At 38.6% G+C, this 27285-nt stretch overlaps 1 protein-coding gene and 1 long non-coding RNA gene across 2 annotated transcripts in view; one reads left to right on the top strand and one right to left on the bottom strand.

Annotated features, from left to right (window-relative positions):
• LOC149117809 (uncharacterized) overlaps positions 1-27285 on the top strand; it is an 80256-nt gene that overhangs the window by 26992 nt on the left and 25979 nt on the right. Inside the window, exons 2-4 of the mRNA XM_089295982.1 lie at positions 24247-24315; positions 25644-25691; positions 26993-27070. Coding sequence (XP_089152108.1) covers positions 24249-24315; positions 25644-25691; positions 26993-27070 — 193 coding nt within the window. The 5' untranslated portion in view covers positions 24247-24248. The remainder of the gene's footprint in view (positions 1-24246; positions 24316-25643; positions 25692-26992; positions 27071-27285) is intronic.
• Positions 9498-10175, bottom strand: LOC149117810 (uncharacterized). Its single transcript, XR_016210088.1, has 2 exons — positions 9999-10175; positions 9498-9579 (listed from the first exon to the last, which is right to left on the bottom strand). It is a non-coding gene; the product is annotated as an uncharacterized LOC149117810 (long non-coding RNA).

The raw sequence follows: 27285 nt of genomic DNA, 5'->3' as shown, positions 1-27285 counted from the left end.
CATCAGTCTATTAGAATAACACAGAGGCCTATTAGAGTAAGGCGTAGGGACAATCTGCAGTCTTTCCATCAGTGGTTCACTATCACTCTTCTCGGTTGAGCTTTGCGAGTTGACTGACTTGACTCGTGGCTCCCGGCCACGCCCATCTAGTAGTATGTCACCACCTCAGTACGTGAGTATGTGTCGAAAGAAAGCTTGAGATTCTATCAAATACGATTAGCATTACAACCAGACCGATTGCGTGTTGGACAATGCTGAATTACAATGTGCAACGGGCTTTTCCGGTTTAACTGTTTTTTTCACCTGTCCACGGTCAATGCAATATGCGCGCCAACAGGTATCTGACTCAGCGGAGCTAAGCTCAAAATTATTTTGCTTAGTGATCCCTGTGATACTTCGAGAATCATCTGGTGTTTCAGTGTTGGCGTTAAGAGCTAGAGACCACTTAATCTTCTACGGCATACAGATATTCGGAATTTCCGGGAGTACCCCCCCCCCCCCTCCCCGACTGTAGCTACAACCAAAAGTCATTCAAGAACAAGAAATAATTGCTCCTGGATAGGACAGCTTTAAAAAGCGCATTTCAATCTACTGTCACTACTTTAAACTTGTAATTGCGAAATGTTGAACATTTGCGCGAAAGCAGTGAAAGCGTGACTGGGCTGCTCGTACGGTTGTGTGACAACTTTTACAGAGTCTCGAATATCAGTCACGCAGCATGGTTGCCACTATAATAAAAACAGATTCATGAGGCCCCTGATTCTTATAGCAGAAAGCTTGGCCTCTTTAAGGCAATGTGGAGTGGTATTGAGGGGAATCGACGGCTTTTAGGTATGTTTTCTATAACATTTTCGGATTAAATTAGTCGTATTAATATTTCGTTTATTTGTTTCGGGTCAGACCGTTTCACTTCTTGTTTCCAATTTATATAGGCGAAATTTACTTCGAACTTGCCACTACACTTTTAAACTTACACTTTTGATGCCCTCGGTTTGATTTTGTTGTTGTACCGGTGATACATTGCCGAATTAACCTCCCGACTTCTTGAACTTGAACGGAGATCGGCTGTTTAGCAATTAGAATAAGGGCGCGATTTTGATTTGCCTCAAGATATTTCAACTCGATTAATTTACAGTCCTTTAACGTCCTTAATGCTAAAGAGTATTCCAAGTTGACCCATTATTGTGTCTTAACGAACTTAAAGCGTTTTGGTGTATCGAAAACATCGAGGTTCCAGGAAACCTCTGTGCGTTTGTTATGAGAGCCTTTCACAGTGTTGTTTACATTAAGAAATACACGCGATGACAAACTAGACATGACTGCGGACAGGAAATTAAACAAAGTTAACGCGCTATGTTTTGATCGAAAACGTCTAAAAACAGTTTTTATGTAGTGGACATTATGAGGACATTATGTTTCTACTGATAGCAGTGAATTGCTTAATTGATTGAATTGATTTATTAATGATAGCCTTTTACTTTCGCTTTTGAAATTGATTTGTCTATTGTTCGTGTATAATTGTTGTGATATTTTCGCCCAACACATCGACATAGATTTTCGTTTTTCTCAAAGGGAAGTACTGCGAGTTCGAGCATGAAACTTGGCATGGTATATGTTTAATAATGATATTTTAAGGCTGTAAAGTAAAATAATCGGAAAGTGAGGTACCAGATGCGTTTTTATGCTGTTAAACATGACCTATATTTTGCCGTTATTTTTCACACGCTTCATAGGTGTTTTTAAAATGGTTTGGAAAACCACTATATCAACATATCTGAGATTAGTTTAAAACGAGGAATAAATTAGAGTGGTTGTTCCACATTTGTGTGAAGTTTGAAGTCAATTTAATTTATTTTAAGACTTAAGCAGCGCTTCGTCCTCGCACCTTATTTCGGTCATTTTATTACATGAAAAACCGCACTTTGACCGCGCTTTCAAATTTTCGCGAATTTCTGAAAAATAAAAATTCGCTGGAACCTTATAATATGATTTTTAGAATTAGGTCACCTAAGGGTATCTTTGGGCAAAATATGAGCGATTTGCCTAATGGGTCGTTGAGCGGCGTTTCTCGATCCTAACAGTCAGCCATTCTTACAATATGAAAGGCAAAATTCTTTCACGTTAAGCTAATAATCTTAAAGCGAAATATAGGTCTTCAGACCCATAACTCAATTCACCACTGTCTGGTAACAGAGCAGTTCTGATTATGGAGCCATTAACGGCTTACATGTATACTTTAAGTGTGTGACTTCAGTTCGCTTGATTGCTTATCTAATACTTTGCATATCTAAATACATAGCAGCTTTCTTTGGTTCCTGGATAATCGCTCATCGTAAAATAAATCTTTAAGAGCAGTTTGCTGTAAGGATTAACTAAGGTCATGCAAGATAGAAAAAAACCGATTTTCCCAAACTTTGTCAGAATAAAGGCCTAGCTGAACTAGTTCTAAAAATATTTCAGGTCGATTAGATTTTTATTTATTTTTTTTCCAATTTTTTTTTGTATTTTGCGCTCGCGGCGGCCAAAATTGACGACGAAATCGGGCATTTTTCGGAAGCTCCCGTTTAGAAAGTGAAAGCGTTCTAGAAAAGGTTACGTTAGCCCAGGAAATCAAAAGACCTTATTTCTTCTGCTTATTCGCGGTGTAAAATTTAAATAAAAGTTTAACGTCAATTTTTGACGAATTTTTTAAATTTATGCTTCGCGACAGAGCTCACCAACTCTGAATTTAGACGAAATTCAAGGCTCAAAACAGCACTCTGGTACATAGCTTCAGCCAACCAGACTATACTCTGGAGAAGAACAATCATTTCAAATACACGTCGGGCGAAGAAAAAATTGGGGTAAATTAAAACAGGTCACTTGAGCAATATGAGCGACCCTTTGACCTTTCATGCCATTCGGAAATCAATGCATGGCAGCTCTTAATTTTACTTTCATTCGTCGAAATAAACATTTCTTTGCCTTTGTTTGCTTTTCTGACATATTCTCAAGTAGAAGAAGTTAGGATTTTGAATTTCGAGGCAACTACCTGCTCTAAAATGAAAACAGCTGGCGTATTTTTGAAATTTGACCCACTTCGCATTTAGACGGTAACGTCATAAAGTTCAAGTTGATCGCCGAATTTCATATTAAAATTCGCTTTTAGAAAACGGCGGTAATAACAAGAAAGCAAAAATCAAATGCACTTAATGTTTAGGAATTCAACCTTACCTTAGTAGGGTTTTCCCGACGGGAAACCATAGCAGTTTTAGCAAAACCCAGAGCGAAAGCACCCAGCCATGTCGCAGGTGACAGTAACGTAACATAGCCTTGGCCGGGAGATAGCGGGGATGGGGGGAAGGTAGAGGGCAGCAATGGACGCGCGTGGTGAGATTTTACGGGCGAGTCACATTGAAACTGTGTATGTAAAGATTTGGTATATCCTTGACTGGATCAAGGAAGTACCTCACTACAGAAGTGGAACGCTAGCCTGCAAACAGGCTCCTGGCGAGGACGGAAAAAAAAAAATTCGGCGAGCGAAAGAAAAGAATGAGCGAAATGATCGGGGCGGACCCTCGCTTCGTTCGGACTCACCGGGAGTGAGTACGGATAATTGTAGGAACAAGCGAATACAAACAACTGTTGAGGGGAACAAGGACCCTCGTGAGAGGACGTCTGCGTACTTATAATACATAACGGTCGACATTCATCTGAATTAGCTCTCGTGGAGTGCTGAAAAGTGCTTATGGGTGAGACGTGATGAGGGAAAAATTATATAGTGTACGATAAAGCAGCTAGAAGTATATGTGACCCGTGAATTTTATGGAATTCCACGTGAAGTTTGCTAACACATTGCTGTTGTCTGGTACGGGGTACTGAATAGTTGCCAACTTATAACATGAGGATAATTACCACACAGTAGGCTCAGAACATAACTGGGTCTTCATCTCCTAATGCATAAATGTTGTCCACCTTGCGCCTTGGTTGGAAACTGTGTTTACACACCATATGAAATACTTGCAGTCTTAAGCATGGGTATGCTAAGTCAGTTTGCACGCAGGAGTTCCTTCCTTAAATATGCATGTTGGATAGGTTCAAGATGACACAGCCGGAGAGTTTTACAACTGTGTTTCTTGAAGTACAACCCGGCGGGTATCACGGAACTTTCGCTAATGTTGCGCAACTCTAACAGTTAATCACTCAAAATGTATCTTAGGATGCCACTCCCAAAATAACTGTCTGTATCTGTTGCGCAAAGGGCAACGCACGCGTCGCTAGAGAACAGCTTCGACCTATCTGCTTTCTTTGCAAACACATATCTTTCGCCACGCTCTCAGGGTCTTGCTAGCGAATGTTTTGCCGTTCGATTTCAAGGCTGAAATTGTTCTCTAGCTACTTATTTTCAACTTCATTGAACCATGCTGATTTTTTGGGCGTTTTTGACGTCCAACCAGTCACTCTTCATCTGCTCAAGAGAGATCAGGAGTAATCTGGGGGTAATTTCATATGGGGAGGATCCCGCCCGACGTCTAAACGCTTAACCTTTGATACACTTTTTGTTCTTTTGACTTACATAACTCTTTCATATACCATCCATAAAAAGTGCTGCCCCTTTCACATACTTAAAGTCGGCACAACGGATCCCCTTTTCAGAAACTTGCTCTACCTTTTTCGGGTAGAGCCTCCCCGTGTAGTCTATTAATGGAGTATTTATCTGTATTTAATGGGGCAAAAAAATATCTGTATTTAATGGGGCAAATTTGATGTTTTCCATCGCATCACCGCGTCTGTTACCATATACTGAATTTTCGCACAGATTTTCTTCGACTTACTATTGCCCTTTCAGTTGCTCAGGAATGACGGTGCCACCCAAATCAGCCAACATTTCGGAAGCGGTCACGCGCACACGCGCCATATGATCATATGTATCTAAGAAACCAACAAATCTTTGTTCAGAGAGGATTCATCGTTTTCTTTCATGCTCTTTTATCCGAACGACCTTAATCATTGAGTCCAACCAACGCAGTGAAAATTTGTGCCATGGACGTTCCACTTCGGTAGTGATATCAACCATCTACTTTTTTTTTATCCAATCTAGGATATAACAGTGGGAGGCGCGGTGGCCTCATGGTTAGTGCGCTCGTCTCCGGATCGAGCGGTCCGGGTTCGAGCCCTGGCCGGGGACATTGTGTTGTGTTCTTGGGCAAGACACTTTACTCTCACAGTGCCTCTCTCCACCCAGGTGTATAAATGGGTACCGGCGAACTTAATGCTGGGGGTAACCCTGCGATGGACTAGCATCCCATCCAGGGGGGAGTAGAAATACTCCTAGTCGCTTCATGCTACAGAAACCGCGATAAGCTCAGGCCTGATGGGCCACTTGGCTCGCATGCAGACTTTACCTTTAGGATATAACAGATTTTGACATATACAAACCGTTTTAAAGCTGCCCGTTAAAGACACATCGTAAAAATGCACTCGCCCGTCAAAACGTGCAGTTAAAGTTTGAGAAACCACCTGTGCACTACCACCGCTCCTCCCTCTCCCCTCCCCCCTTCCTCTCCCTCCCAGCCAAGTCGAAGTGACGTTACTGTCACGTGCGACATGGCTCGGTGCTTTTTGTTTGTGTTTTGCTAAAACTGCCGTGGTTTCCCATCGCGAAATACTCACTAAGGTAAGAAATAATTCCTAAGCATTAAGTGCATTTGATTGCTGCGTCCTTGTTCATACCGCCTTTTTCTAAGAGCGAATATTACATGACTGTTACATGACGCTGTTTACAATCGCTCAGAAAGGTGGCTTCCACCCAAGTGCCAAACCGGCCGAAGCGATGGGAGTAGAGTATATTCCTATGATTTTAGGCCTGCAATGGATTATTGTTTTTGAAGAAACTTCTGAAATATCATCTGAAATATCTGCTGAATTTGGTTTCTTCCCTGTGACTACCAAAATGAAAGCACACTGACCTTGTGCTAGTATATTCCGTTGGTCAAAATCTTATATTATTTCATTTCTTTATTTATTTGCTTCATTTGTGATGGCAATCTTCTGTTGTTGAGGGAAGACCCGAGCCAAATCTGGAATCGATGGAAACATCCGTGGAGCGGCCATCCAGATGGCTTTGAAGAGATTTCACTGGTCTCAGCGTGTCGATCGATAAGTACTTATAGCGGATTGATGGTGTTTTCACTATGTGAAAGAGGCGAACTACATTATGTAAGAACCCCTGACGAGTATAGGTTATTAATTATTTTTAGTGCCAGCGGTTTCCCTGTTATAATTAAATTTCATCCTGCAACCTGCAACCTTTGTCCTGCAAAATATACCTGCCGCCCTTTCGGCTCGGAAACTTACATTTGGCATAATTAACCGCGCGGCCATGGGCCGAGCGCGGTTCATGTTCTACCCGTGGTTTATTATTTTTTTTTATTAACCGCGCGGCCATGGGCCGAGCGCGGTTCATGTTCTACCCTTGGTTTATTTTTTTTAATTTTTTTTTTGTCGGAGACCAGACGTAGATCTCCACTCGGCCAACTTTGAATTACGCAATCGGTAATGTTTACTCGCCAAACCTTGTTTCTTCAGGGTCAATAGAAATCTCAGATTACAAAATCACGCCGAACCTACACGTTGCAAAAAAATCTCTTCAAAACCCTGACATCGAAGCGATATATCACTTTAGCGTTAATAGCTACCTCATATCGGCAGTATTAAAATCTATTCGTTAACAATCCAGCTTCATCATATTAAAATTTCAACGAAATCGAACAAAACCAGAACTAAATATTATTAGATTTTTTTTGTAACCTAGCTTCATTGCGTGAGTCGACAAAGGAAGCGACGGTCGCCCACATTAACATAACCAGTGAACCTACGTTTCGGTCAAAAAAATCCAGGATTATTGCCTGAAAGCTGAAAATTCAAGAGGAACATCTTTTTCGAACTTTTCTCAAGTTATTTAGACGAAAAAATGACCTCGGCGGACTCCAAAAGAGAACGAAACAAAAAACAGAACGAGACAGTGAGAAGAGCCGATAATTTATTCACCGCGTGGCCTTCGTTACGGTCACGTTAAAGAAACCTTACTTCTGGATAATTTCAGCCTTACAAGTCAGCAACTGGTCCCAAATTACTTTCTGTATCCTTACAAATGTCCTGACTTCCATCTCCGAAAGATTTGGCCGCAATTTTTTAGCAAATAAACATTTCGCCGACGGCAATCACCATTACGGTGCCTTGCAACTAATTCGCTAACTTTACAAAACCCTCCCGAGGGGGGGATATGACGAAAAGAGCTGAAAAATGATGACCGGAAATAGAGTAATTTTCTCAGCTTCCAGTGTGCCAAATTTGCTGGAAATAGGTTCAAAACCGATATTTTTTTTTCGTTTTTTTTTCTTCGGGTCACTCATGCTACCAAAACAGTTAACTTTTAAAAGCGCGGTTGTAAGATCTTAAAGATCTTCTTGTTTTTTTTTTTGTCTGCGACCAGACCCAACCTCCCTGTCGGCCAAATTTCGAGTCACGCAACGTGTTATGTTCATTCGCCAAAAGCTGTTGAAACATTAATACACGGACAACTTTACGGATATTGTTTTCTTTATTGTGTGTAAAATATATTTTCTTTTGGTTTTATCGAAGCGTTGGATTCCAAGGGAATAATAAATACGTCAAGAAAAGGTATTACGTCAGCCATGGAATGCGCTGACGTTGCAGCTTTCACTTTCGCTACGTGACAAATAAGATCGTGTTTACTTTGCAAGTTTATTTCGGCAGAAGCGACGGTCATTAATTTATTTGTAATTTTGCGAGTATTTCTTGCGGTTTTAGGCAAATGAAGTAAATCCTTTGACTGTTTCATCGCAGCGAGTTCATAGATCGGAAAGAAAATTAAATGTTTGGAAGCCAAGCAAAGAACGTGTCAGAACGTGCAAAGATTACGTCATTGATAGGGAAATAACCACCGTACTAAAGATAGCCGTAGATAACGCAATTCTTGAATTATGTGACTCGTGTGACTTCTTTGCTAACCCTTAACTCAAGGGAAAAAAACAATTAAATTTAATCGTGACTTTAAAGAAAGAAAGCGGTTTGTAATAGTGTTCGTATCTTCATGCCCATACATATCCCGAAGAAACTTCCAGATTAAGACTATTACGTCATCGGAGATGTCACAACGGCTACGACTGATGGTGCGATAATAGAGTTTATGTTGATCAAGTGCTGTGATGTCTACAGTAATCAATGAATCATCAAAGATTGCTTTAGAATATGCACTGCGTTGCGACTGTAATACTAAGAAAACAGTTAAATTTTAAAAGCGTGGTTATAAGATCTAACAGATCTTCTTGTTATATAAAAAGGCGGCATTATATTTTTTGGGATTGAACGTACTGAAGCATCTTAAAATGAGAGCGGAGAGTTTCAAGGTTAGTTTCATGTTGCTTTATGTTTCCACTGAAGGCTACGTTCAGTTTAATCCCGAAAATAGGATTCCTCACCGCTTCGTGCAAATACATCGTTAATGAAAGAAACGAGCGGTACAGAAATGTAACTGAACTGAGTAAACACGTATGGAATCTGAAGGACCATAAAATAAATTACGAAATCAAATGGAGGAAAGTAAAACAAGCGAAATCGTATTCAAACATCAACAAAAAATGTAATTTCTGTTTATGGGAAAAGTTTTTCATTATTTGTAAACCGGAAATGCAACACTAAACCACTCTAAGAAATTTCTGTTAAGTAACGTGATCGCTTAATTGTATTTTGTATACAAGACCGTCACACTTCCATCAGCCAATAACATCTCGACATGTCACGCTGTAAGGCATTGTTCCCTATTTTAAATGTGTATATCTAAGATTGTAACCGTCTTTTTCTGGCAGTTGGCTGATGAATGCTTCGTAAGAAGCATGAAACTCGGAGTAGCGAATAAATTTGTTTAACTCAGCACGACTCCATAAATCTATCTATTTACAGCTCTGGTTTTCCATTGAGCACTTTCATAGCAGGTGAAGTCTTCAGTTTTTTTCGCTGGAAATTATTACTATTATTATTATTATTATTATTATTATTATTATTATTATTATTATTATTATTATATATAAATCTTCACAAACACCAGCCACACATAAACGATCTTCATGAACTCATATATACTATCACAAATGAAGACAAACTGCACAATTTAGTTGCACACCATTTAGTGTGCATATATATATATAGATAATAAACAATGGTAGCAAGACTTCAATTCATCGTTTTATTGCGACAACGTTGTTTCGTATGGTCAAAGGATGACCACACTCATCAGGCAATATCAACGAATGACCGTTAAATTTCACAAACTGGCAATTAAAAGCTAACTTTAGGTTGCTATGAGATATAAAAACAGTTGCTATGATATGGAAAAACAGATGCTATATAACATTGAAAAACTGGCAATAAAAAAAAATAATAATAATAAAATAAAATATGATGGAGCCGAGACATGCGAACTCGTCGGCACCTACATGTTGTCCCTCATCACACCGAAACTTAAAGGCCAAGTTGGTCTCTACCGTGACGATGGTCTGGCAGTGTGCAAAGCAACACCTAAACAAATCGAGAAAACGAAACAAGAAGTCAGTGAAATTTTCAAGTCAAATGGCCTCAAAATCACCATCGAAGCAAACAAAAAAACCATAAACTTCCTAGACGTAACCCTAGACCTTACAAGTGGATCTTACAAACCCATCATGAAACCCAACAACAAAATCCTCTACGTTCACCGACAAAGTAATCACCCACCCGCACTACTGAAGAACATTCCAGAAAACATCAACAAACGACTGACCAGCATCTCATCTAGCCAGAAAGTTTTCGACGAAGCGATTCCGCCGTACCAGAAAGCGCTTGACGAGAGCGGCTACAATCACAAGCTCACGTATAAACCACAGCAAAAGCGCAACAGAAATCGCCAAAGAAAAATCGTATGGTACAACCCCCCATGGAATGCTAACGTGAAAACTAACCTGGGAAGGAAGTTCCTAAACATCATTGACAGATGCTTCCCTAACGGACACCCCCTACACAAGATCTTCAACAAGCACACACTGAGGCTCAGCTACTCCTGCATGCCTAACATGAAGAGTATCATCTCGTCACACAACAAAGCACTACTATCAGATTACCACCAGTCGCAAACACAAACAAACGCCAAAGAATACAACTGCAGAAAAAAAGATCAATGCCCGCTGGACGGAAAATGCCTCACACAAAATGTAGTTTACCAAGCCACAATCACAACACAAACGTCATCAGAATCATACGTGGGCCTCGCCACAAATTTTAAAGAGCGCTACAGGAATCACACAGCATCCTTTCGACACCAAAACAAGAGAAACGAAACTGAGCTATCTAAACATATTTGGACACTCAAAGACAACAACAAACCTTTTACCATCAAGTGGAGAATCATTAAGCAGTGCAGACCTTATAGCAACATTACTAACAAATGTAATTTATGTCTTTTTGAAAAATTCGTGATCATCTGTAAGAAGAGTTTGTGTACTTTGAACAAGCGAAACGAACTAGCAAGTGCGTGCCCCCACAGAAACAGATACCTACTCAAGAACTTTGTGAGCACGTAACGCAATCTTTTAGCAACACGAGATTTCAGATTTTAAATCCCATAGCAACTGCTTCAATTTTGATTCTTATTTTACTTTTTATTATTATTATTATTATTTTATTATTTTTTTATTTTATTATTATTTTATTTTATTTTATTTTATTATTATTTTTTTTTTATTGCCAGTTTTTCAATGTTATATAGCATCTGTTTTTCCATATCATAGCAACTGTTTTTATATCTCATAGCAACCTAAAGTTAGCTTTTAATTGCCAGTTTGTGAAATTTAACGGTCATTCGTTGATATTGCCTGATGAGTGTGGTCATCCTTTGACCATACGAAACAGCGTTGTCGCAATAAAACGATGAATTGAAGTCTTGCTACCATTGTTTATTATCTACACTGCTCCTCTCAGAGTCGAGCGCTCTATAAATTTATTCTGTTCAAGTTCAAGAAGTATATATATATGTGTAATTTATGCACAGTATTGTATTCTTTTCGTTTGGTCTATTAATTATCACCCTGTATGACGCAATTTATAGTACAGCATTGTATTTCTCGTTTTGCATTTTCTTCCTGTATTGTATTAATCACGATGTATTAATAGCACAATATTGTATTTTTCATTTCGTTACGTAATCTTCCACACTGTAACCGTATTTAAACTTATTTTTCGTCCTTTTTCTCTTGTAACTGATGAAGGTCTAAGACCGAAACGTTTTTCTATTAAATTTTTAACTTTTTAACTTTTTTTACCGTCAGAAGTTGTCCGTCCTTGCTTTATCAAACGTTTTTAAATTCATTTTTGCGGTGAGGCTTGGACTGTGAATCTTCATTGATCCTCCTGACGCAGTGGCATTCTTTGTTGGCTTGAGGCATTTTATAACCGTTTTATATATATATATAAAAAGTTAAGATGCTTCGAGCCAACAGGGATGCCACGCGCCAGAAGGATCCAAAGGATTCGTAGTCCAAACCTCGAGTAATGAAATTTGTAGGCAATTGTGGAAAACGAGGACGGACAACTTCGAGCGAAAAAAATATATATATACAGTAAAAAGTCTAAGAAATCTAAAAAAAAGTTTAAAAATTTAATAAAAATAAACGTTTCGGTCAAAGACCTTCATCAGTTGCAGTGCCTTATATATATATATATATATATATATATATATATATATATATATATATATATATATATATATATATATATATATAACAGCTTTGCGTTCGTGGTCCCATTTGAGGGATAGTTTAAAGAATTTTGAAAACGGTTTCCAGTGAGGAATCATAGTGTATCTTCCTGTTACAAAATGTTTAGAAAAATATTAACGTCGTTTTACAATTTTACTAACCCATAAAGATAGCCTTGAATTTACATTAACCGTTGAGCGCCGTTTAGAATTTTAGACAAACTCGATTCGTGTCACTCTGAGCCAAAATATACAAAAATTTAAAAATCATTTATTACCTTAAACATCAATACAACAACTACAGGACTATTGACATATTTATCTGCCGTACCACTGTTTTTCGTAGAAATTTGATGTTTGCTCTTACTCATAATATGGAGAAAAACGAGCTCTACCTTTTGGGAAGAGGCTCGTACATCATCAATAGCCAATAAATTATTTTTGCTTGGTTTAGCTGGCTTATTACTTGCAGCACACAGCGCAATATTTACAACAAGAGCTATTTCATAGAAACACAGAAGTTTTAAGACGTGAAATTTCACAGTTCTTACTACACTGACAAGTTAGTGAGTAATCTCTGTCTTGTTTGCGCGCCGTGCTAAACACACTTGGTCTCTAGCAACCTTCAACTGTCCATACGCAACAGTATAAGGTAACCAGAGATCTATCTTCAACATTTCTGACTAATCGGTTTACACTGTACACTGAAGTTCCAGTTAACCGAATTTTCTACCTTTAGTTTGCTTCGCGTTTAAAGTGGAAAACTACTTACTGGCTGCGTTAATGCATTTGTTTGTACACTGAGTAAATAAAAATCTTCCAAGGTCATGAAGCGTTGTTCCGAGAAAAAGGGAAAAACCCCAAACTCCCGACATGATAAAATTTCTACCCGTGCGGTCTGTGTCCATTCGCACTGTAAGTTCTTTATCCAAATCAGTTGTGCATAACTGCTCCGTTCACTCCAAAGCAAGTTGTTTTGTATTCAAATAATGTTACGATTTAGTGTCAATGATGAATTTATTGGTAACTATAATTTTTGCACCCTGGTAAAGGGGAGAGAGTGAGGTAGGTTTTTTTTTTCTTTTTCTGCATGCATTGTTGTTGATTGACATTCGTCTTATGCAGCTACTCGTAAACAATATTTTTAACCCATTAAGAGCTTTTTAAGCTTGTGTTTCGCTCTTAGAACGAAAAGCTACCGTCTTGAAAAACCCCAGCTGAAAAACCGAAATGTTGTGATAAAAACTATACCATTCTCCTGCTCTTTAGAATATGCGAATAAGTAAACACGATTGGGACAAAACACCTCTGGTGAGTCGGAGGAACTAGGGAGACGAAAACAAAATCACCGACTTAAGAGCGAAGGCTGAATCATTACTAAGTTGCTTGTGACAAACCAGTCAGACCAGCGTTTCGAGTTTTTCCTGTCTTCTCGACGTCCGTCAGAAATGAAAAAGTTGCGCAATAATATCAGCATGCATCGCATGCTTTGTGTAGTGCCTGCAAAAGTCTGTTTATGTTGTCTTTGTGCTTTCGTTTAAAGAACGCTCAAACTATTCACCGTCGAAACTGCCGTTTGGGATACACCTATAAAGTAAAAGTTATTTTCTTTCATTTTCAGTTTTCAGTCATGTTATTAAACTTATCGTCAAGTCAAGCAATAAATTCAGTGACCTTGATTACACCGTTCAATGCCAAATTGCTTGCGGGCGTCTGTGTGCTCGAGTTCACCAAGACACAAGCTACATATATGATTTGTTAAAGTTCTTGTGGTGTATTTTTTATTCGTGGACCTGTTTAGACGTTCGTCAGCGGTGGACTCGCGGGTGATGTTCATAAATTAAAAGAGTTAGGATCGACTTAGCCCCCTTTTAATTTACATAGCTCAACCTTGGCTATTATTTTGTGTTGGTTACCCTGAAGTGTATTTGAAGCATTCCAAAAATAACCCAGATACGCTTCGTAAAGCGTCTTGGTCGATCGTAATTCGAGGAACTCGCAGATTCGCGGAAAATGCTCTGAGAATACAAGGATTCTGTCTAAATCAGATCAACAAACTGTTACAAAACGTTCTGCCATGAAATCGATATTTAAGGAAAAGAAAATTGTATTTAGAAATATTTTCTCTCAATAAATTCAAATTGTGTGTTGACAACACTGAAGAGACAAAGCAAAAAGGAATGCTAATGAGAAAACGTCGTCTCTGTTGGATTTCAGTCGGTCGTCGAGAGAGGGTGCTAGGCGTTTATGTAGTATATATACCTCTGTGAAAAACAGACCCAAATCCAGTTCGCCTTTTGCTTGTTGTAAAATTTTCCAAAATTCTAGTATGCTATGCCAGATTAGGCATATCAAATGTACGTAATGTATTGCCGCCCTGCAGCCTTGTTTAGGGTTAGGAACAAACTGCTTTTCCGAGTAATTTGTTTACACTGACACTGAAGTTTCTAACTATAGTTTCTTGTTTCTTGTTCTGCATTTCAGTGAATTTCATAGCCGAAAAAAGTAAAAACTACTGACTGGCTACTTCAGTATAGTTATTTATAGTTTAATCACTTGAAAGTCTTTTAAGGTCAAGCGGCATTGTTTCAGAGAAAAAGGGAAAAAACCCAAATTCCTAACACAATTAAAATAAATTCCGCCCGCCAGCTTTAATCACGTCAGTTGTGTAGAACTGTTCTGTTCACTCCAGAGCAAGTCGTTTTGTATTCAAGCAAAGAAATTATGTCTCAAGCGTCAATGACGAGTTTGCTGATGCTCGTTATGTTTTCTCGTTGGTCACCGCGTTAAACAAGCTTAAATAGAAGAGCAGGTAAGTTATTGTTTTGATGCAGTGTTGCTCGTTGTGATTCCTTTTATGCCGTGGCTCGTATAATGAATATTTTAAGGACCGTTCAATTATGCACGGCTACAATTGAAACTACTTTATAGAACTTAGAAAGAAACTACAGTAGTTCGCACTCGTCTTTACGGTTTGTACGACAGTCATGTTAATAGAAATCAACGACAATCCTCAAACGGGAACGAACGGTTCCGAACAGAAGAAAGTGCGTAGTTATCAAGTTTCAAAAAGATGAATGATAGAGAGATTGTGACTTGGTTATATTTAATACGCCTTCCTCAAAGGTACATTTGTGCCGTCGAAATGACTCGTATTGCTATCTATCTAGGAATTTGAAAACACAACAGCGCCTAGGCTGTTTTAATTCATTTAAAAAAGAACGTTATTAACTTGTTAAGCGATAAATTTAGTCGAAGTGGCCATATTTCCAAGCCGCTGACGAAAAAGTCAATTTAAAACTTGTCGTTATTGATCCACTGTGCGGTTTCGTTAATTCATTCAGAGATACGTTTCATTTCAGACTTTCTATCGACTGGAAGGCTGTACGTGTCATGAACCCAAAGGACTATATCATCGCTTCTAACCCATTAATACCCTCTTCGATCTTCGCGATTTTAATCTTCTATTTTTTTACCATAACCGATTTCGATGTGTTCGGTGTTATTGTACTAAAAACTAAAATTTGCCTTCTTGAAAAGCTTGGGGGGGGGGGGGGGGGGGTTGCACTCCCATATATTAAGGACGGGGTTGCTCGTGGAAAATTTTGAAAAGATTCCTAAGAGGGACCAGGATCCTGTATTGTGGGCGTAGTGTAAATTTTTCTTAACCCTTTGATTCACCAATTTTAAAACAACACATTAACTGACACTTCAGAATATTTAAGAGCTATAAAGACGATTGCTTCGAATACCTTCTACTCGTAAGAGGTTATGAATAAATTGTCGTAAATCTCTATCCTGGTCAACATGAGCTGTGTATTCTACCTATAAAGTACCGCAAAAGCTTCTGCTGTGGACCATTTCATGCTGAACACCTCACGAGGCACCAAAACCCCTTTTTTAATCTCCGAATGGTACGACGAGCAACCCGGTCTTTTTTATATGGGAGGCCCCCCCTGGGGGTTTAAACTGTGGAAAACATTCACAGTGGACTTAAACTGGTATCAGAGTGAAGCGAACTACTCAAAGATGCCTACTCCGCCAACTTGAATTCAATCGAGCCCATTGTGAAATTTATCAATCAGTTTATCGGTTCTACTCATAGCTGGTCATATTTTTATTTGGTATTCAGTATACATTCATATCATTAAACTTATCGTCAAGTCAGGCTGTGAATTCAGTGACCGTAACTGCACACTTCAATGCCGAATTGCCTGCAGGTGTCTATATTAGACTTAACCGGGACAGAAGCTACAAATAAATGATTTGTTTTGAGGGCAGTGTTTGTTATTCGTGGATCTGTTTAGAGGTTCGCCAGTGGTGTACTTACCGGTGACTGTACAGAATTTCATGTTCACAAATAAATTTAGCGAGGGTCAACTTGGTCCCCTTTTAATTTACACCCGCTTTACGTGGTTATTATTTTCTAGTGATTTTCCTGAAGTCTATTTGAAGCATTCCAAGAGTAACCCAGAAGCGCTTCGTAAAGCTAACAATAAAGAGACGAAGCAAAAAGACTGAAATTCTAATGAGAAAACGTTAAGTAAATTTTGGGTATACCATACCAAACAAGAAGATCTTTAAGATCTTACAACCGCGCTTTTAAAAGTTAACTGTTTTGGTAGCATGAGTGACCCGAAGAAAAAAAAAACGAAAAAAAAATATCGGTTTTGAACCTATTTCCGGCAAATTTGGCACACTGGAAGCTGAGAAAATTACTCTATTTCCGGTCATCATTTTTCAGCTCTTTTCGTCATATCCCCCCCTCGGGAGGGTTTTGTAAAGTTAGCGAATTAGTTGCAAGCCACCGTAATGGTGATTGCTGTCGGCGAAATGTTTATTTGCTAAAAAATTGCGGCCAAATCTTTCGGAGATGGAAGTCAGGACATTTGTAAGGATACAGAAAGTAATTTGGGACCAGTTGCTGACTTGTAAGGCTGAAATTATCCAGAAGTAAGGTTTTTTTAACGTGAACGTAACGAAGGCCGCGCGGTGAATAAATTATCGGCTCTTCTCACTGTCTCGTTCTGTTTTTTGTTTCGTTCTCTTTTGGAGTCCGCCGAGGTTATTTTTTCGTCTAAATGACTTGAGAAAAGTTCGAAAAAGATGTTCCTCTTGAATTTTCAGCTTTCGGGCAATAATCCTGGATTTTTTTGACCGAAACGTAGGTTCACTGGTTATGTTAATGTGTTTCGGTGGCAATGGGCGACCGTCGCTTCCTTTGTCGACTCACGCAATGAAGCTAGGTTACAAAAAAAATCTAATAATATTTAGTTCTGGTTTTGTTCGATTTCGTTGAAATTTTAATATGATGAAGCTGGATTGTTAACGAATAGATTTTAATACTGCCGATATGAGGTAGCTATTAACGCTAAAGTGATTTAGTATATTCTCAGCTCCGACTATTGCATTTCTAGCTCTCTGATTGGCTCAAAAACTCCGACTATGAGCCATTAGTCGGAGTTTTACCTTATATGGAAAACAGTGCGCCAAGTTTAAAAATTTTCCGCTCTGTAAAATTGTTGAAATAAAAATCGGCGGCAAAAACCCGATTAAGAATATACTAAAACAATTATTCCATTCGACCTTGTTGGATATGAAGTGATCATAACCAACTCGCGCTACGCGCTCGTTGGTTATTTATCACTTCATATCCAACGCGGTTTCATGGAATAATTGTTAAATATCGCTTCGATGTCAGGGTTTTGAAGAGATTTTTTTGCAACGTGTAGGTTCGGCGTGATTTTGTAATCTGAGATTTCTGTTGACCCTGAAGAAACAAGGTTTGGCGAGTAAACATTACCGATTGCGTAATTCAAAGTTGGCCGAGTGGAGATCTACGTCTGGTCTCCGACAAAAAAAAAATAAAAAAAAATAAACCAAGGGTAGAACATGAACCGCGCTCGGCCCATGGCCGCGCGGTTAATTAGGCATATGAAATGTACATAATGTATTGCCCTGCGCAGCCTTGATTGGGCTAGCCAGAGAGATTTCTGACTATAATCGGTTTACACTGTAATCTGAGGTTCCAGTCAGCACTTTTTTTCTTACTTTAATTTGATGCCTTTTCTTGCCCTCAGTGTTCAAATTTCGTTCGACATTTGAATTTTGTGATCGAAAAAATGAAAAATTACTGACTGGCTGCGTCAATATGGTGATTTATAGTTTAGTCACGTGAAAGTCTTTCAAGGCCATGCGGCATTGTTCCAGAGAAAAAAGGGAAAAAACCCAAATTCCTAACACAATTGAAATTAAATTCCGCCCGCCAGCCTTAATCACGTCAGCTGTGTAGAACTGTTCTGCTCACTCCAAAGCAAGTTGCTTTGAATTCAAATAATGTTACGATTTAGTGTCAATGACGAGTTTATTGATGTTCGTTATGTTTTCTCGTTGCTCACTGTGTTAAACAAGGTTAAATAGAAGAGCAGGTAAGTTATAGTTTTGGTGCAGTGTTGTTCGTTGTGATTCCTTTTATGCCGTGGCTCGTGTAAGGAAAATTTTGAGGACTGTTCAATTCTTCACAGCTACAATTGAAACTAGTTTGAAGAATTTAGAAAGAAACTGGTTCGCACTCGTCTTTACGGCTTGTACGATAGTCATGTTACTAGAAATCAACGACACTCTTTGAACAGGAACGAGCGATTCCAAAGGGAAGAAAGTGCGCAGTTATCAAGTTTCAGTCAATACATGTAGCAGCAACAAGGTTAAGAATAATAAATAGATGTACGATAGAGAAATTGTGACTTGGTTATAGTCAATAAGCCCTCTTCAAAGGAATCAAGTTGTGCTATCGAACTGATTCGTGTTGTTGTCGATCTAGGAATATAATTTGAACACATAACAACGCTTAAGCTGTTGTAAAATTCCTTTAAAGGGAACTTTATTAACGTGCTAAGCGATAAATTCAGTCGAAAGAGCCATATTTCCAAACGGTGGAACGAAGAAGTCAATTTAAAACGTGTCGGTAATGATCGATAGTGCAGTCTCGTTAATTTATTCAGAGAGACGTTTGATTTCAGACTTTCTTGGGACTGAAAGGCTGTACTTGTCATGAACACGAAGGACGATATAATCGCTTCTAATCCATTATGACCCTCTTTTTCGCGATTCAAGTCTTCCGTCAGTCTTACCATAACCGACTTCAAGCGTTTTGAACGGTGTTATTGTACTAAAAACTAAAATTTGCCATCTTGAAAAGGTTGGGGGCGGTGGGGGCACCCCATATATAAAGGGCGGAGGTGCCAGTGAAAAATTTTGAAAAGATTCGTAAGAGTTACCAAGATCCTGTATCGTGAGCGTAGCTAGAGATTTTTCTTATCCTTCCCCTGAGGTACCAATTTAAAAACAGCGCATTAACTGACACTTTCTTCACATTTAAAAGCAATAAAGACGATTGTTTCGAATACCTTCTAATTGCAAGAATTTTTGACAGCATTGTCATAGATCTCTATCCTGGCCAATATGAGTTATATATTATACCCTATGAGGTATCACAAGAGCTCCCGCTATGGTCCAATTGAGGCTGAACACCCTGCGAGGCACCAAAACGTCTTTTTTTATAACCCCTGAAAGGTACGACGAACACCTCGGTCCTTTTTATTCAGAGTAGACTTAAAGTGTTATCAGAGTGAACCAAACTACTACTCATAGATGCTCATTCCACAAACTTGAATTTAGCGAGCCCATATGCATTGTGAAATCTAGCTGTCATTTTATCGGGCGAACTTCCAACTGGTCATATTATTATTATTTAGTTCTCAGTTGCAGTCATGTTATTAACTTATCGTTAAGTCAAGCAGTGAATTCAGTCACCGTGACTGCACAGTTCAATGCTGAATTGTCTGCGGTCGTCTGTATTTGACTTCACCAGGACACAAGCTACAAATATGTTATTATGTGTTAAGAACAATGAAGAGACAAAACAAACAGGAATGCTAATGAGAAAACGTTGTCTCTGTTGGATTTCAGTCGATCGTTGAGAGAAGGTGTTAGGCGTTTCATGTAATATGCCTCTCCGAAAAACAGACCCAAATCCAGCTCGCCTTTTGCTTGTTGTAAAATTTTCCAAAATTCTAGTATGCTATGCCAGATTAGGCATATCAAATGTACGTAATGTATTGCCCTGCAGCCTTGTTTAGGCTTAGGACCAGACAGCTTTTCCGAGTGATCGGTTTACACTGCTTTAAAGTTTCTTACTTTAGTTTCTTGTATTTTCTTGTTCTAATTGTTAAAATTTTCGTTCTGCATTTCAGTGAATTTCATAATCGAAAAAAGTGAAAAATATTGACTGGCTGCGTCAGTATAACTATTTATACTTTAATCACGTGAGTCTTTCAAGGTCATGCGGCATACATTGTTCCAGAGAAAAAGGGAAAAAGCCCAAATTCCGTTACACGATTGTAATTAAATTCCGCCCGCCAGGTTTGTTTCCTCCTTTATTCACGTCACTTGTGTAGACCTGTAAATTGTTTTGTATTCAAGCAAGGCAGTTATGATTCAAGTGTCAATGACGAGTTTTTAAAATGAAGTTTGTTGTGTTGTCTCGTTGGTCACAGTGGTAATTAAGCTTAAACAGAAGAGCAGGTAAGTTATTGTTTTGTTGTTCATTGAGATTCGGTTTATGCTGTGCCTCGTAAAAGAAATATTTTGAAGACTGTTCAATTCTGCACGGCTACAATTAAAAGCTACTTTGAACAATTAAGAATCTGAGAAACTAGTTCGCTGTCATGTCTGCAGCTTGTGCGATAGTCATGTTAGTAGAAATCAACGACACTCTTTGAAAGGGAAATAGCGGTTCTGAACGGAAGAAAGTGCGAAGTTTTATCACGTTTCAGTCAGCAGCAGCAATAAGACTAATGATAATAACTAAATGAGCGATAGAGAAATTATGACTTGGTTATAATCAATACGTCTTCTTCAAAGGTCTGAAAGGTATATTTGTGCTATCGAACTGATTCGTATGGTTTACTATTTAGGAATTCGAAAACACAACAATATTAAGGCTGTTATAATTCCTTTAAGAGAGAGCGTTAATTAAGTTCGCTCCCTTTTAAAGGAATTATGCGATAAATTTAGTTGAAATAGCGATATTTCCAAATCGCTGACGAAAACTCAATTTAAAACTTGTCGTTAGTGATCCACTTTGCGGTTTCGTTAATTTATTCAGAGAGGCATTTGATTTCAGAGTTTCTTTCGAATGGAAGGCTGTGTCATGAACCTGAAGGACAATGTCATCGCTTCTAATCCGTTATTACTCTCTTCTTCGCGATTCTAGTCTTCTATTTTTTTTCTTTTACCATAACGAATTTCGAGCGTTTTGAAAGGTGCTGTTGTACTAAACACTAAAATTTGCCATCTTGAAATCGTTGGGGGAGGCGGAGAGGGGGGGGGGGGGGGGGGGAGCTGGGCACATCCATATATAAAGGAGAGGGATGCTCGTGGAAAATTTTGAAAAGATTCCTAAAAGGTACCAAGATCCTGTATTGTGGGCGTGGATGGAATTTTTTTTAACCCTCTTTGGTACGAATTTCAAAACAACACATTTACTGACGCTTTCATAATTTTTAAATGCGATGAAGACGATTGCTTGGAGTACCTTCAACTCGTAGAAGTTTACGAAAGCATTTTGATAAATCTCTGTTTTGCTGGTCAATATGAGTTGTTCATTTTACCCTATAAGGTACCGCAAGAGCTGCCGCTGTGGACCATTTGAGGCCGAACACTTTAAGAAGAACCAAAAGCTATTTTTTCATCCCTAAAAGGTAAGACGAGCACCCCCCCCCGTCCTTCTTATATCGGAGTACCCCCCCCCCCCCCGCCCCACGGGGGCTTTAAGTTGTTGTGATGAAAATTTTTGCTTTCTGATAACCGGTAGAATATGCGAATAAACCAACACAATAGGGACAAAAGACCTCTGGGGAGTATGAAGACGGGAAAAAATGATCGACGTACGAGGGACGGCTGACTGGGTACGATCTCGCCCGCGGCAAACGAGTCATTAAATGCGTTTCGTTTTTTCCCGTTTCCTGCGACATAAAATGCTAAAGCTGCATAGCAGGCTTTGTCGTAGGTTTGTTGATGCATACGTTGCCCTTATGATTTTTCGTTAGAGGGCGCAAAGTAATGACAGACGCAGACACTGCCGGTTGGCGATAGACCTAACTTAAAATTTATTTTATTACGCTATATAGTACTCAGTTTTCAGTCATATTTTTAAACTTATCGTATATTGAAGCAGTAAATTCAGTGACCGTGACTGCACAGTTCAATGCTGAATTGTCTGCGGGCGTCTGTACTTAACTTCACCGACACAAGCTTTAATTATGATTTGTTTTGATGGCGGTGTTTGTTATTCGTGGATCTGTTTGTTTTCGTGGATTTAGACGTTCGCCAGTGATGGACTAGCGGGCGACTGCACAGAGCTCCATGTTCAGAAATTAATTCACCAGCTTGGCGCCCTTTCGAAAAGCAACCCAGTTATAATAGGGAGCTTACGAATCGACGACTTTTGCACGACGCCGCCGTTAGATTGCGTGACATGCTCACTGCGCATGCGTTTCTGAGCACTTCCCAGCTTCGCGCCAAAGTCGACGACGTTGGTGCGAGCGATTTGCCGGCGTCTTGGAAACAGGAGGCCGTGAGGTTAGTTTTCAAAGTTTTCTCTCGATACTTCGGGTATTTTTGCCAGATAATTTAAGTATCACATTAGGGGCATGTCCTTGATGTTTGATTTTAATTTTATTTGCCTGTTTTCGTTCAAGAAACGACCTTCTACAGTGCCATGGCGAACGCTATGAGTTCAACCAACACTGAAAGCGGTCAAAGCACGACACGGTGTGAATGAAAAGCAAATTGCTGTATGAAAAATCTTTCATTTTAATCACGCTTCACTGAAATATAAGACATTTTTTGGTGTACAATGAATTTGAAAGGACTAAAAGGTTTTAGCATTCGTGTCGACAGTTAGAAACAAGGACTAGATAGCTCAACTAGAGAGCTAGGCGATTTTTCCTCTGTTGTTTTGAGTGGTCTTATAGCCAGCCTAATCTTTTAGAACCCAAATTTTTCTCGACGTACAGCTGCGCTTTCTTTTCTGCCATCCTAGCACGTTTTGTTGGTCTGTCTTGAGTATTTTTTTTCTCGAGCTCCTGAGACAAAAAAAATTTGCCGGTCGCGCATAAACGTCGTCGTCTTTACTGCGAATCGTAAATTGAAATTTCTACAGGACGACGAAGCGAGACTATAAGGTGACCCAGCGGCGCCGTCGTCCGAAAGTCGTCGATTCGTAAGCTCCCTAATTGCGCTTCATAAAACGTCATGTTCGATCACAATTGCCGATGTGTAAGGCCCAGTTCAGACGTCGTGCTTTTTCAAAGCCGAACTTAATTGCAATTTGGTTCGACTATGGTACGGCAGAAAACAACTCTGATTCAGAAGTCGTGCCAGAGTCGTACCAAATTCAGAATTTACTGATGCCTCGTAACAATTCTCCTCCTAACTACTCGTGAGAACGTAATCCCGCCAAAATACATTAATATGATTTATGAATTTTGTTTGGCGCGACAGGAGCACGACGTTTCAATCGCTGCCGTGCCAGAGTGGCGTAGCACGGCAGAGCTTGTCGAAGTTAATTGCTTCCCGATCTTAATTCAAAAGCTTTTTTTGCTTTTGTCGAACTTAATTCCTGAATTTCGTTCGGCACGTCATAAGCACGACGTCTGAACTGGGCCTCAGTCTGTTTAAAAATATAATACAATTATAATTACAATTATAATTACAATTATAATTATAATTATGATTATTGTTATAATTATCAAAATATAATTCAAGCATTCTGTCCAAATCAGATCGAAAAGTTGTAACAAAACGTTCTGCAATAATTAAAAGAGCAGTATTTGGGAAAAAGAACATTGCATTTAGAAAAATTCCTCTCAGTAAATTTAAATAGCATGTTAAAAATAATGAAAAGAAGGAAGAGAAAGGAATGCAATTGAGAAAAGGTATCAGTACTGTTCTCTATGTGATTTCAGTCCGTCCTAGGGAGAAGGTTCCGGGCGTTTGCCTCCCTCAACAACAGACTGAAATCCAGCAGCGAAATTTTCGACAATTATAGTATAACTCGCGAGTCTGTTCATTCTTTTTTATTTTCCTGAAATTTGGGATAAGGCCGTTTCATTCGGATATGGACATCTACGGAATATCAAGCAGGAATTATTGGTTGGATGGCAAGTGCCCCTTCCCTTACCATACGCTTTGGTCACCTGTGGTTTAACGGTGTCGGGAAATGTAGACTAAGAGGTCTGCAAAACGGCTCTCTTAGAATGTACTTGGAAAACAATATACCCGGAGAGGCTATTATGTGGAGATATTATGGGCAATAAAAAACACAAATATGATGGGCCGAAAAACGAAAATTTGCTAGCGCAAATATTCATTCTTTCTCCGTGGGTTTATTTCAGCAATGGCGGAAAGTCAAGTGACATCACCTTCTGATGCTAACCTGGATGTTGATGATGACACTTTAAAAGGTGAATATACTCTTAACAACATTTCAATTTAAAACATATCTTTAAAAATCGTAATTATTTAGGTCCAATTTTCATTGGAAAAGGCTACAGGTCTCATAAAATGTGATAGAAAATCGGTTGATACAATAGACGGTGAGTTAAAGTGTTCAATTTTATAGGGGAATTAAAGGAAGACGATGCGTAGGTTGAAATCTCATGGAATATGCTTTTTGTACTATATACAAAGTTTCCTCGCAAAATTAATTTATTTTTTATATATATTTTTCGATTGCTTTGTCACCAACAGTTAAAGTGTTAGGACCTCTGGTTGAAATCGGAACTTGAGCCACTATTAGTCGCAGCGGTTGCTCTATCTACGCATGTTAAGAAGCCATTATGAACTTCGACGGATGCGAAAAATCAAACAGCGAGATGTTTTGGTTCCGGGCATTCTCGGAGACCCTGGCGCTGTTAGTTGGGGCGGGACGATGTAAACTCGGCATAAATTGAAGCGTCCAAAGATTACATGTAAGGTAGAAAGCGCCCCTGGGAACCGAGTCTCTTAAGTCATTTCCAACTGCAAATCTGGATCCTGATTGGGCAGAAAAATCCTTTGTATTTTTGTGCGTAATCCTGGATGAGTGTTTAAGGTTACCGTATACCTTTCGAGGTGTCTCACGTGCAAGCGAAGGAGCGAGTCCGGTTTAAACTGAATTGAACTAAACTAAACCCCCATATCAGATAGAAGCTTATAGAGCTGGCTATCAAACTATATTATTATCACGAAGAGCTAAAAAAACGCGTCTGCGATTTGCCATATTCAATTTCAGTGAAATGTTGCAGAACATTTTCGAGATAGGATTAAAATAATATTGAGTGATGGGAGAAAAATTGCTCTCGGAGAAAAAATATTTGAAATAAAAAAATTTGCATACGCGTCCCGGTTGTTTATTTGTCAAAATATCTACTGTACAAAGATGAATCGGACGCGCACATTTAGAAGTCGTAAAGAAAAAAAATCACAATTCATTTTATTTTAAAATGTTTGGTGTAGTACAATGGCCAGATCTAGAAGCTTTAATGTGATATACAAGTGTAGGTATCTACAGTTTGAGTGGGACGCGCTACATCTCTTGGACACGACACACTTCTACAGGTGCTCTAAAGGTATACGGTATCTTTAAAGAAAATACATTTTAGTAGTAAGTAATTGCCGGGAACTACGTATTTCGAGCTTCTAGCCATTGCATACTTTTAGAAATATAAATGAATTATTTCATTTATTTGTCAGTATTAGGCATCCTTAGCAAATTTGAGCGATGCACTAACCCATCGTCTCTTTTTTTAAGCGATAGCCAAAGTGTACAGTAGCAGAGCGGCTGTTTATTTTCGTTTGGGTAAGATCTTATTTTAAATTTTATAATGTGTTTATTAGTTCTTTATTCAGGCTGTAAATATCAAAGCTCTTCGGAGTGGAAAGAGGAGTGACCCTGGGAACGAGGTTGCACGTTCATGCCCTGAACTCCGCGTGATAAAAGATTACTTTTGTTTAGGTTTGATTTCGAAAGTGTTTTAAAAGCACTATTTGGTGTTGGGCTGCTTTTTTGAGTTAGTAGATATCCATAACAATTACAAGTGTTTTATTTATCTATTTCTTATCGCTTTTGTCATATTTGAACACGAGTAAACCACAAAGTTGGTCGAATATAACTAACGGGTCGTGGGTTTTATTAACGCCTTCTCTGGGACCTTAAGTAGTTTTAAGTCGCCGTAACTTAAGGTGACTTTGGGCGACTTAAGGCGACTTTAGGCGACTTGAGGCGAAATTATTTCACTCGAGTGATATAAACCTAAACAGTCCATATACTTTAATATTATTTTCCAAATCTGTTGCAATAAACCAATATTGTACTGATTATTTGATTACTTTTGTATTCACCTAGGTCACCATAGTCTCAAATATCCAGGTTTCAAGCCATTTTAGACTAAAAACTACTAAGATAGAATTACCACAACACCGAACAGTATTGTTATAAGAATAATAACAATAAATAAAACCAAGGTAGCATATTACTGATGATATCACAATAAAAACCAACCTGAAATAAAACTATAAAAAATATAGCAATATTCATAGTGACAAAAATATTTTTAAATCTAAGAAGAGAGATATGATTTAGCTCGATTTAAATAAAACTATTTAAATATTTCCCATAATCCAAACAACAAGGAAATTAAAATTAGTTAAGCTTATTTAAATCAACAAGTTTATGGAAACTGATTTCACACTAAAAGTTAACGTTAAAAACAACGACGTTTCGACCGGGCAACGGTCATTTTTAAGTTGAAAAGTGAAATTTTTGTATGCGCTTTAATATATACAATCGCTTATAAGAATGCTAATGAGATTCTGCTGAAACTTTAAAATATTTACATAGAAACAATACAAGAAAATTGCGGCATGGATGATAAAGAAAACGCTAAGGCGATAGAAACGATATAAAAAGTGGTTAAAAGTGTATAGAAAATATTACGTTTTGCTCTTGCCATGTCCAGGATAACTATCATGTTAAATTTATCCCGGATTAATTTCATGTAAGACACTCGCAGGTAGTGATAATTTTACTACTTAATTTTACCCTTTTCACGTCTACAACATGAAATGATATAATATTTGTTTTCTTTTTGCATTTGCCAGGAAATTACCAGGAAACACTGAATGATGCAACAGCCGCTGTAACTTTGCAACCAACTTTCATTGAAGCCATTCAAAGAGGTAAGTTCTTGACGACCATTTTGTTGACCTGTGAAATCTATATCAATGAGCAGAAAACCACTGAGTGTAAGTTCACAAGGCTTTGAATGAAGCAGTCATTGTAACAGGAAGACTTCTTGCAATTATTAAAGTCTTGTCTGCCTTTCCTCGTACAGTAATATCCTCAATCCTTACGGTCGATGATTTGCTCGTGTACAACGTGTCTTTCTTGTTGC

The sequence above is a fragment of the Orbicella faveolata genome, unplaced genomic scaffold (genome assembly GCF_042242905.1).
Source record: "Orbicella faveolata isolate gen_17 unplaced genomic scaffold, um_ofav_v1 contig_1, whole genome shotgun sequence".
NCBI classification, from domain to species: domain Eukaryota; kingdom Metazoa; phylum Cnidaria; class Anthozoa; order Scleractinia; family Merulinidae; genus Orbicella; species Orbicella faveolata.
The sequence above is the reverse complement of the archived record's forward strand: the minus strand, read 5'-3'. Positions and strand labels throughout refer to the sequence as shown.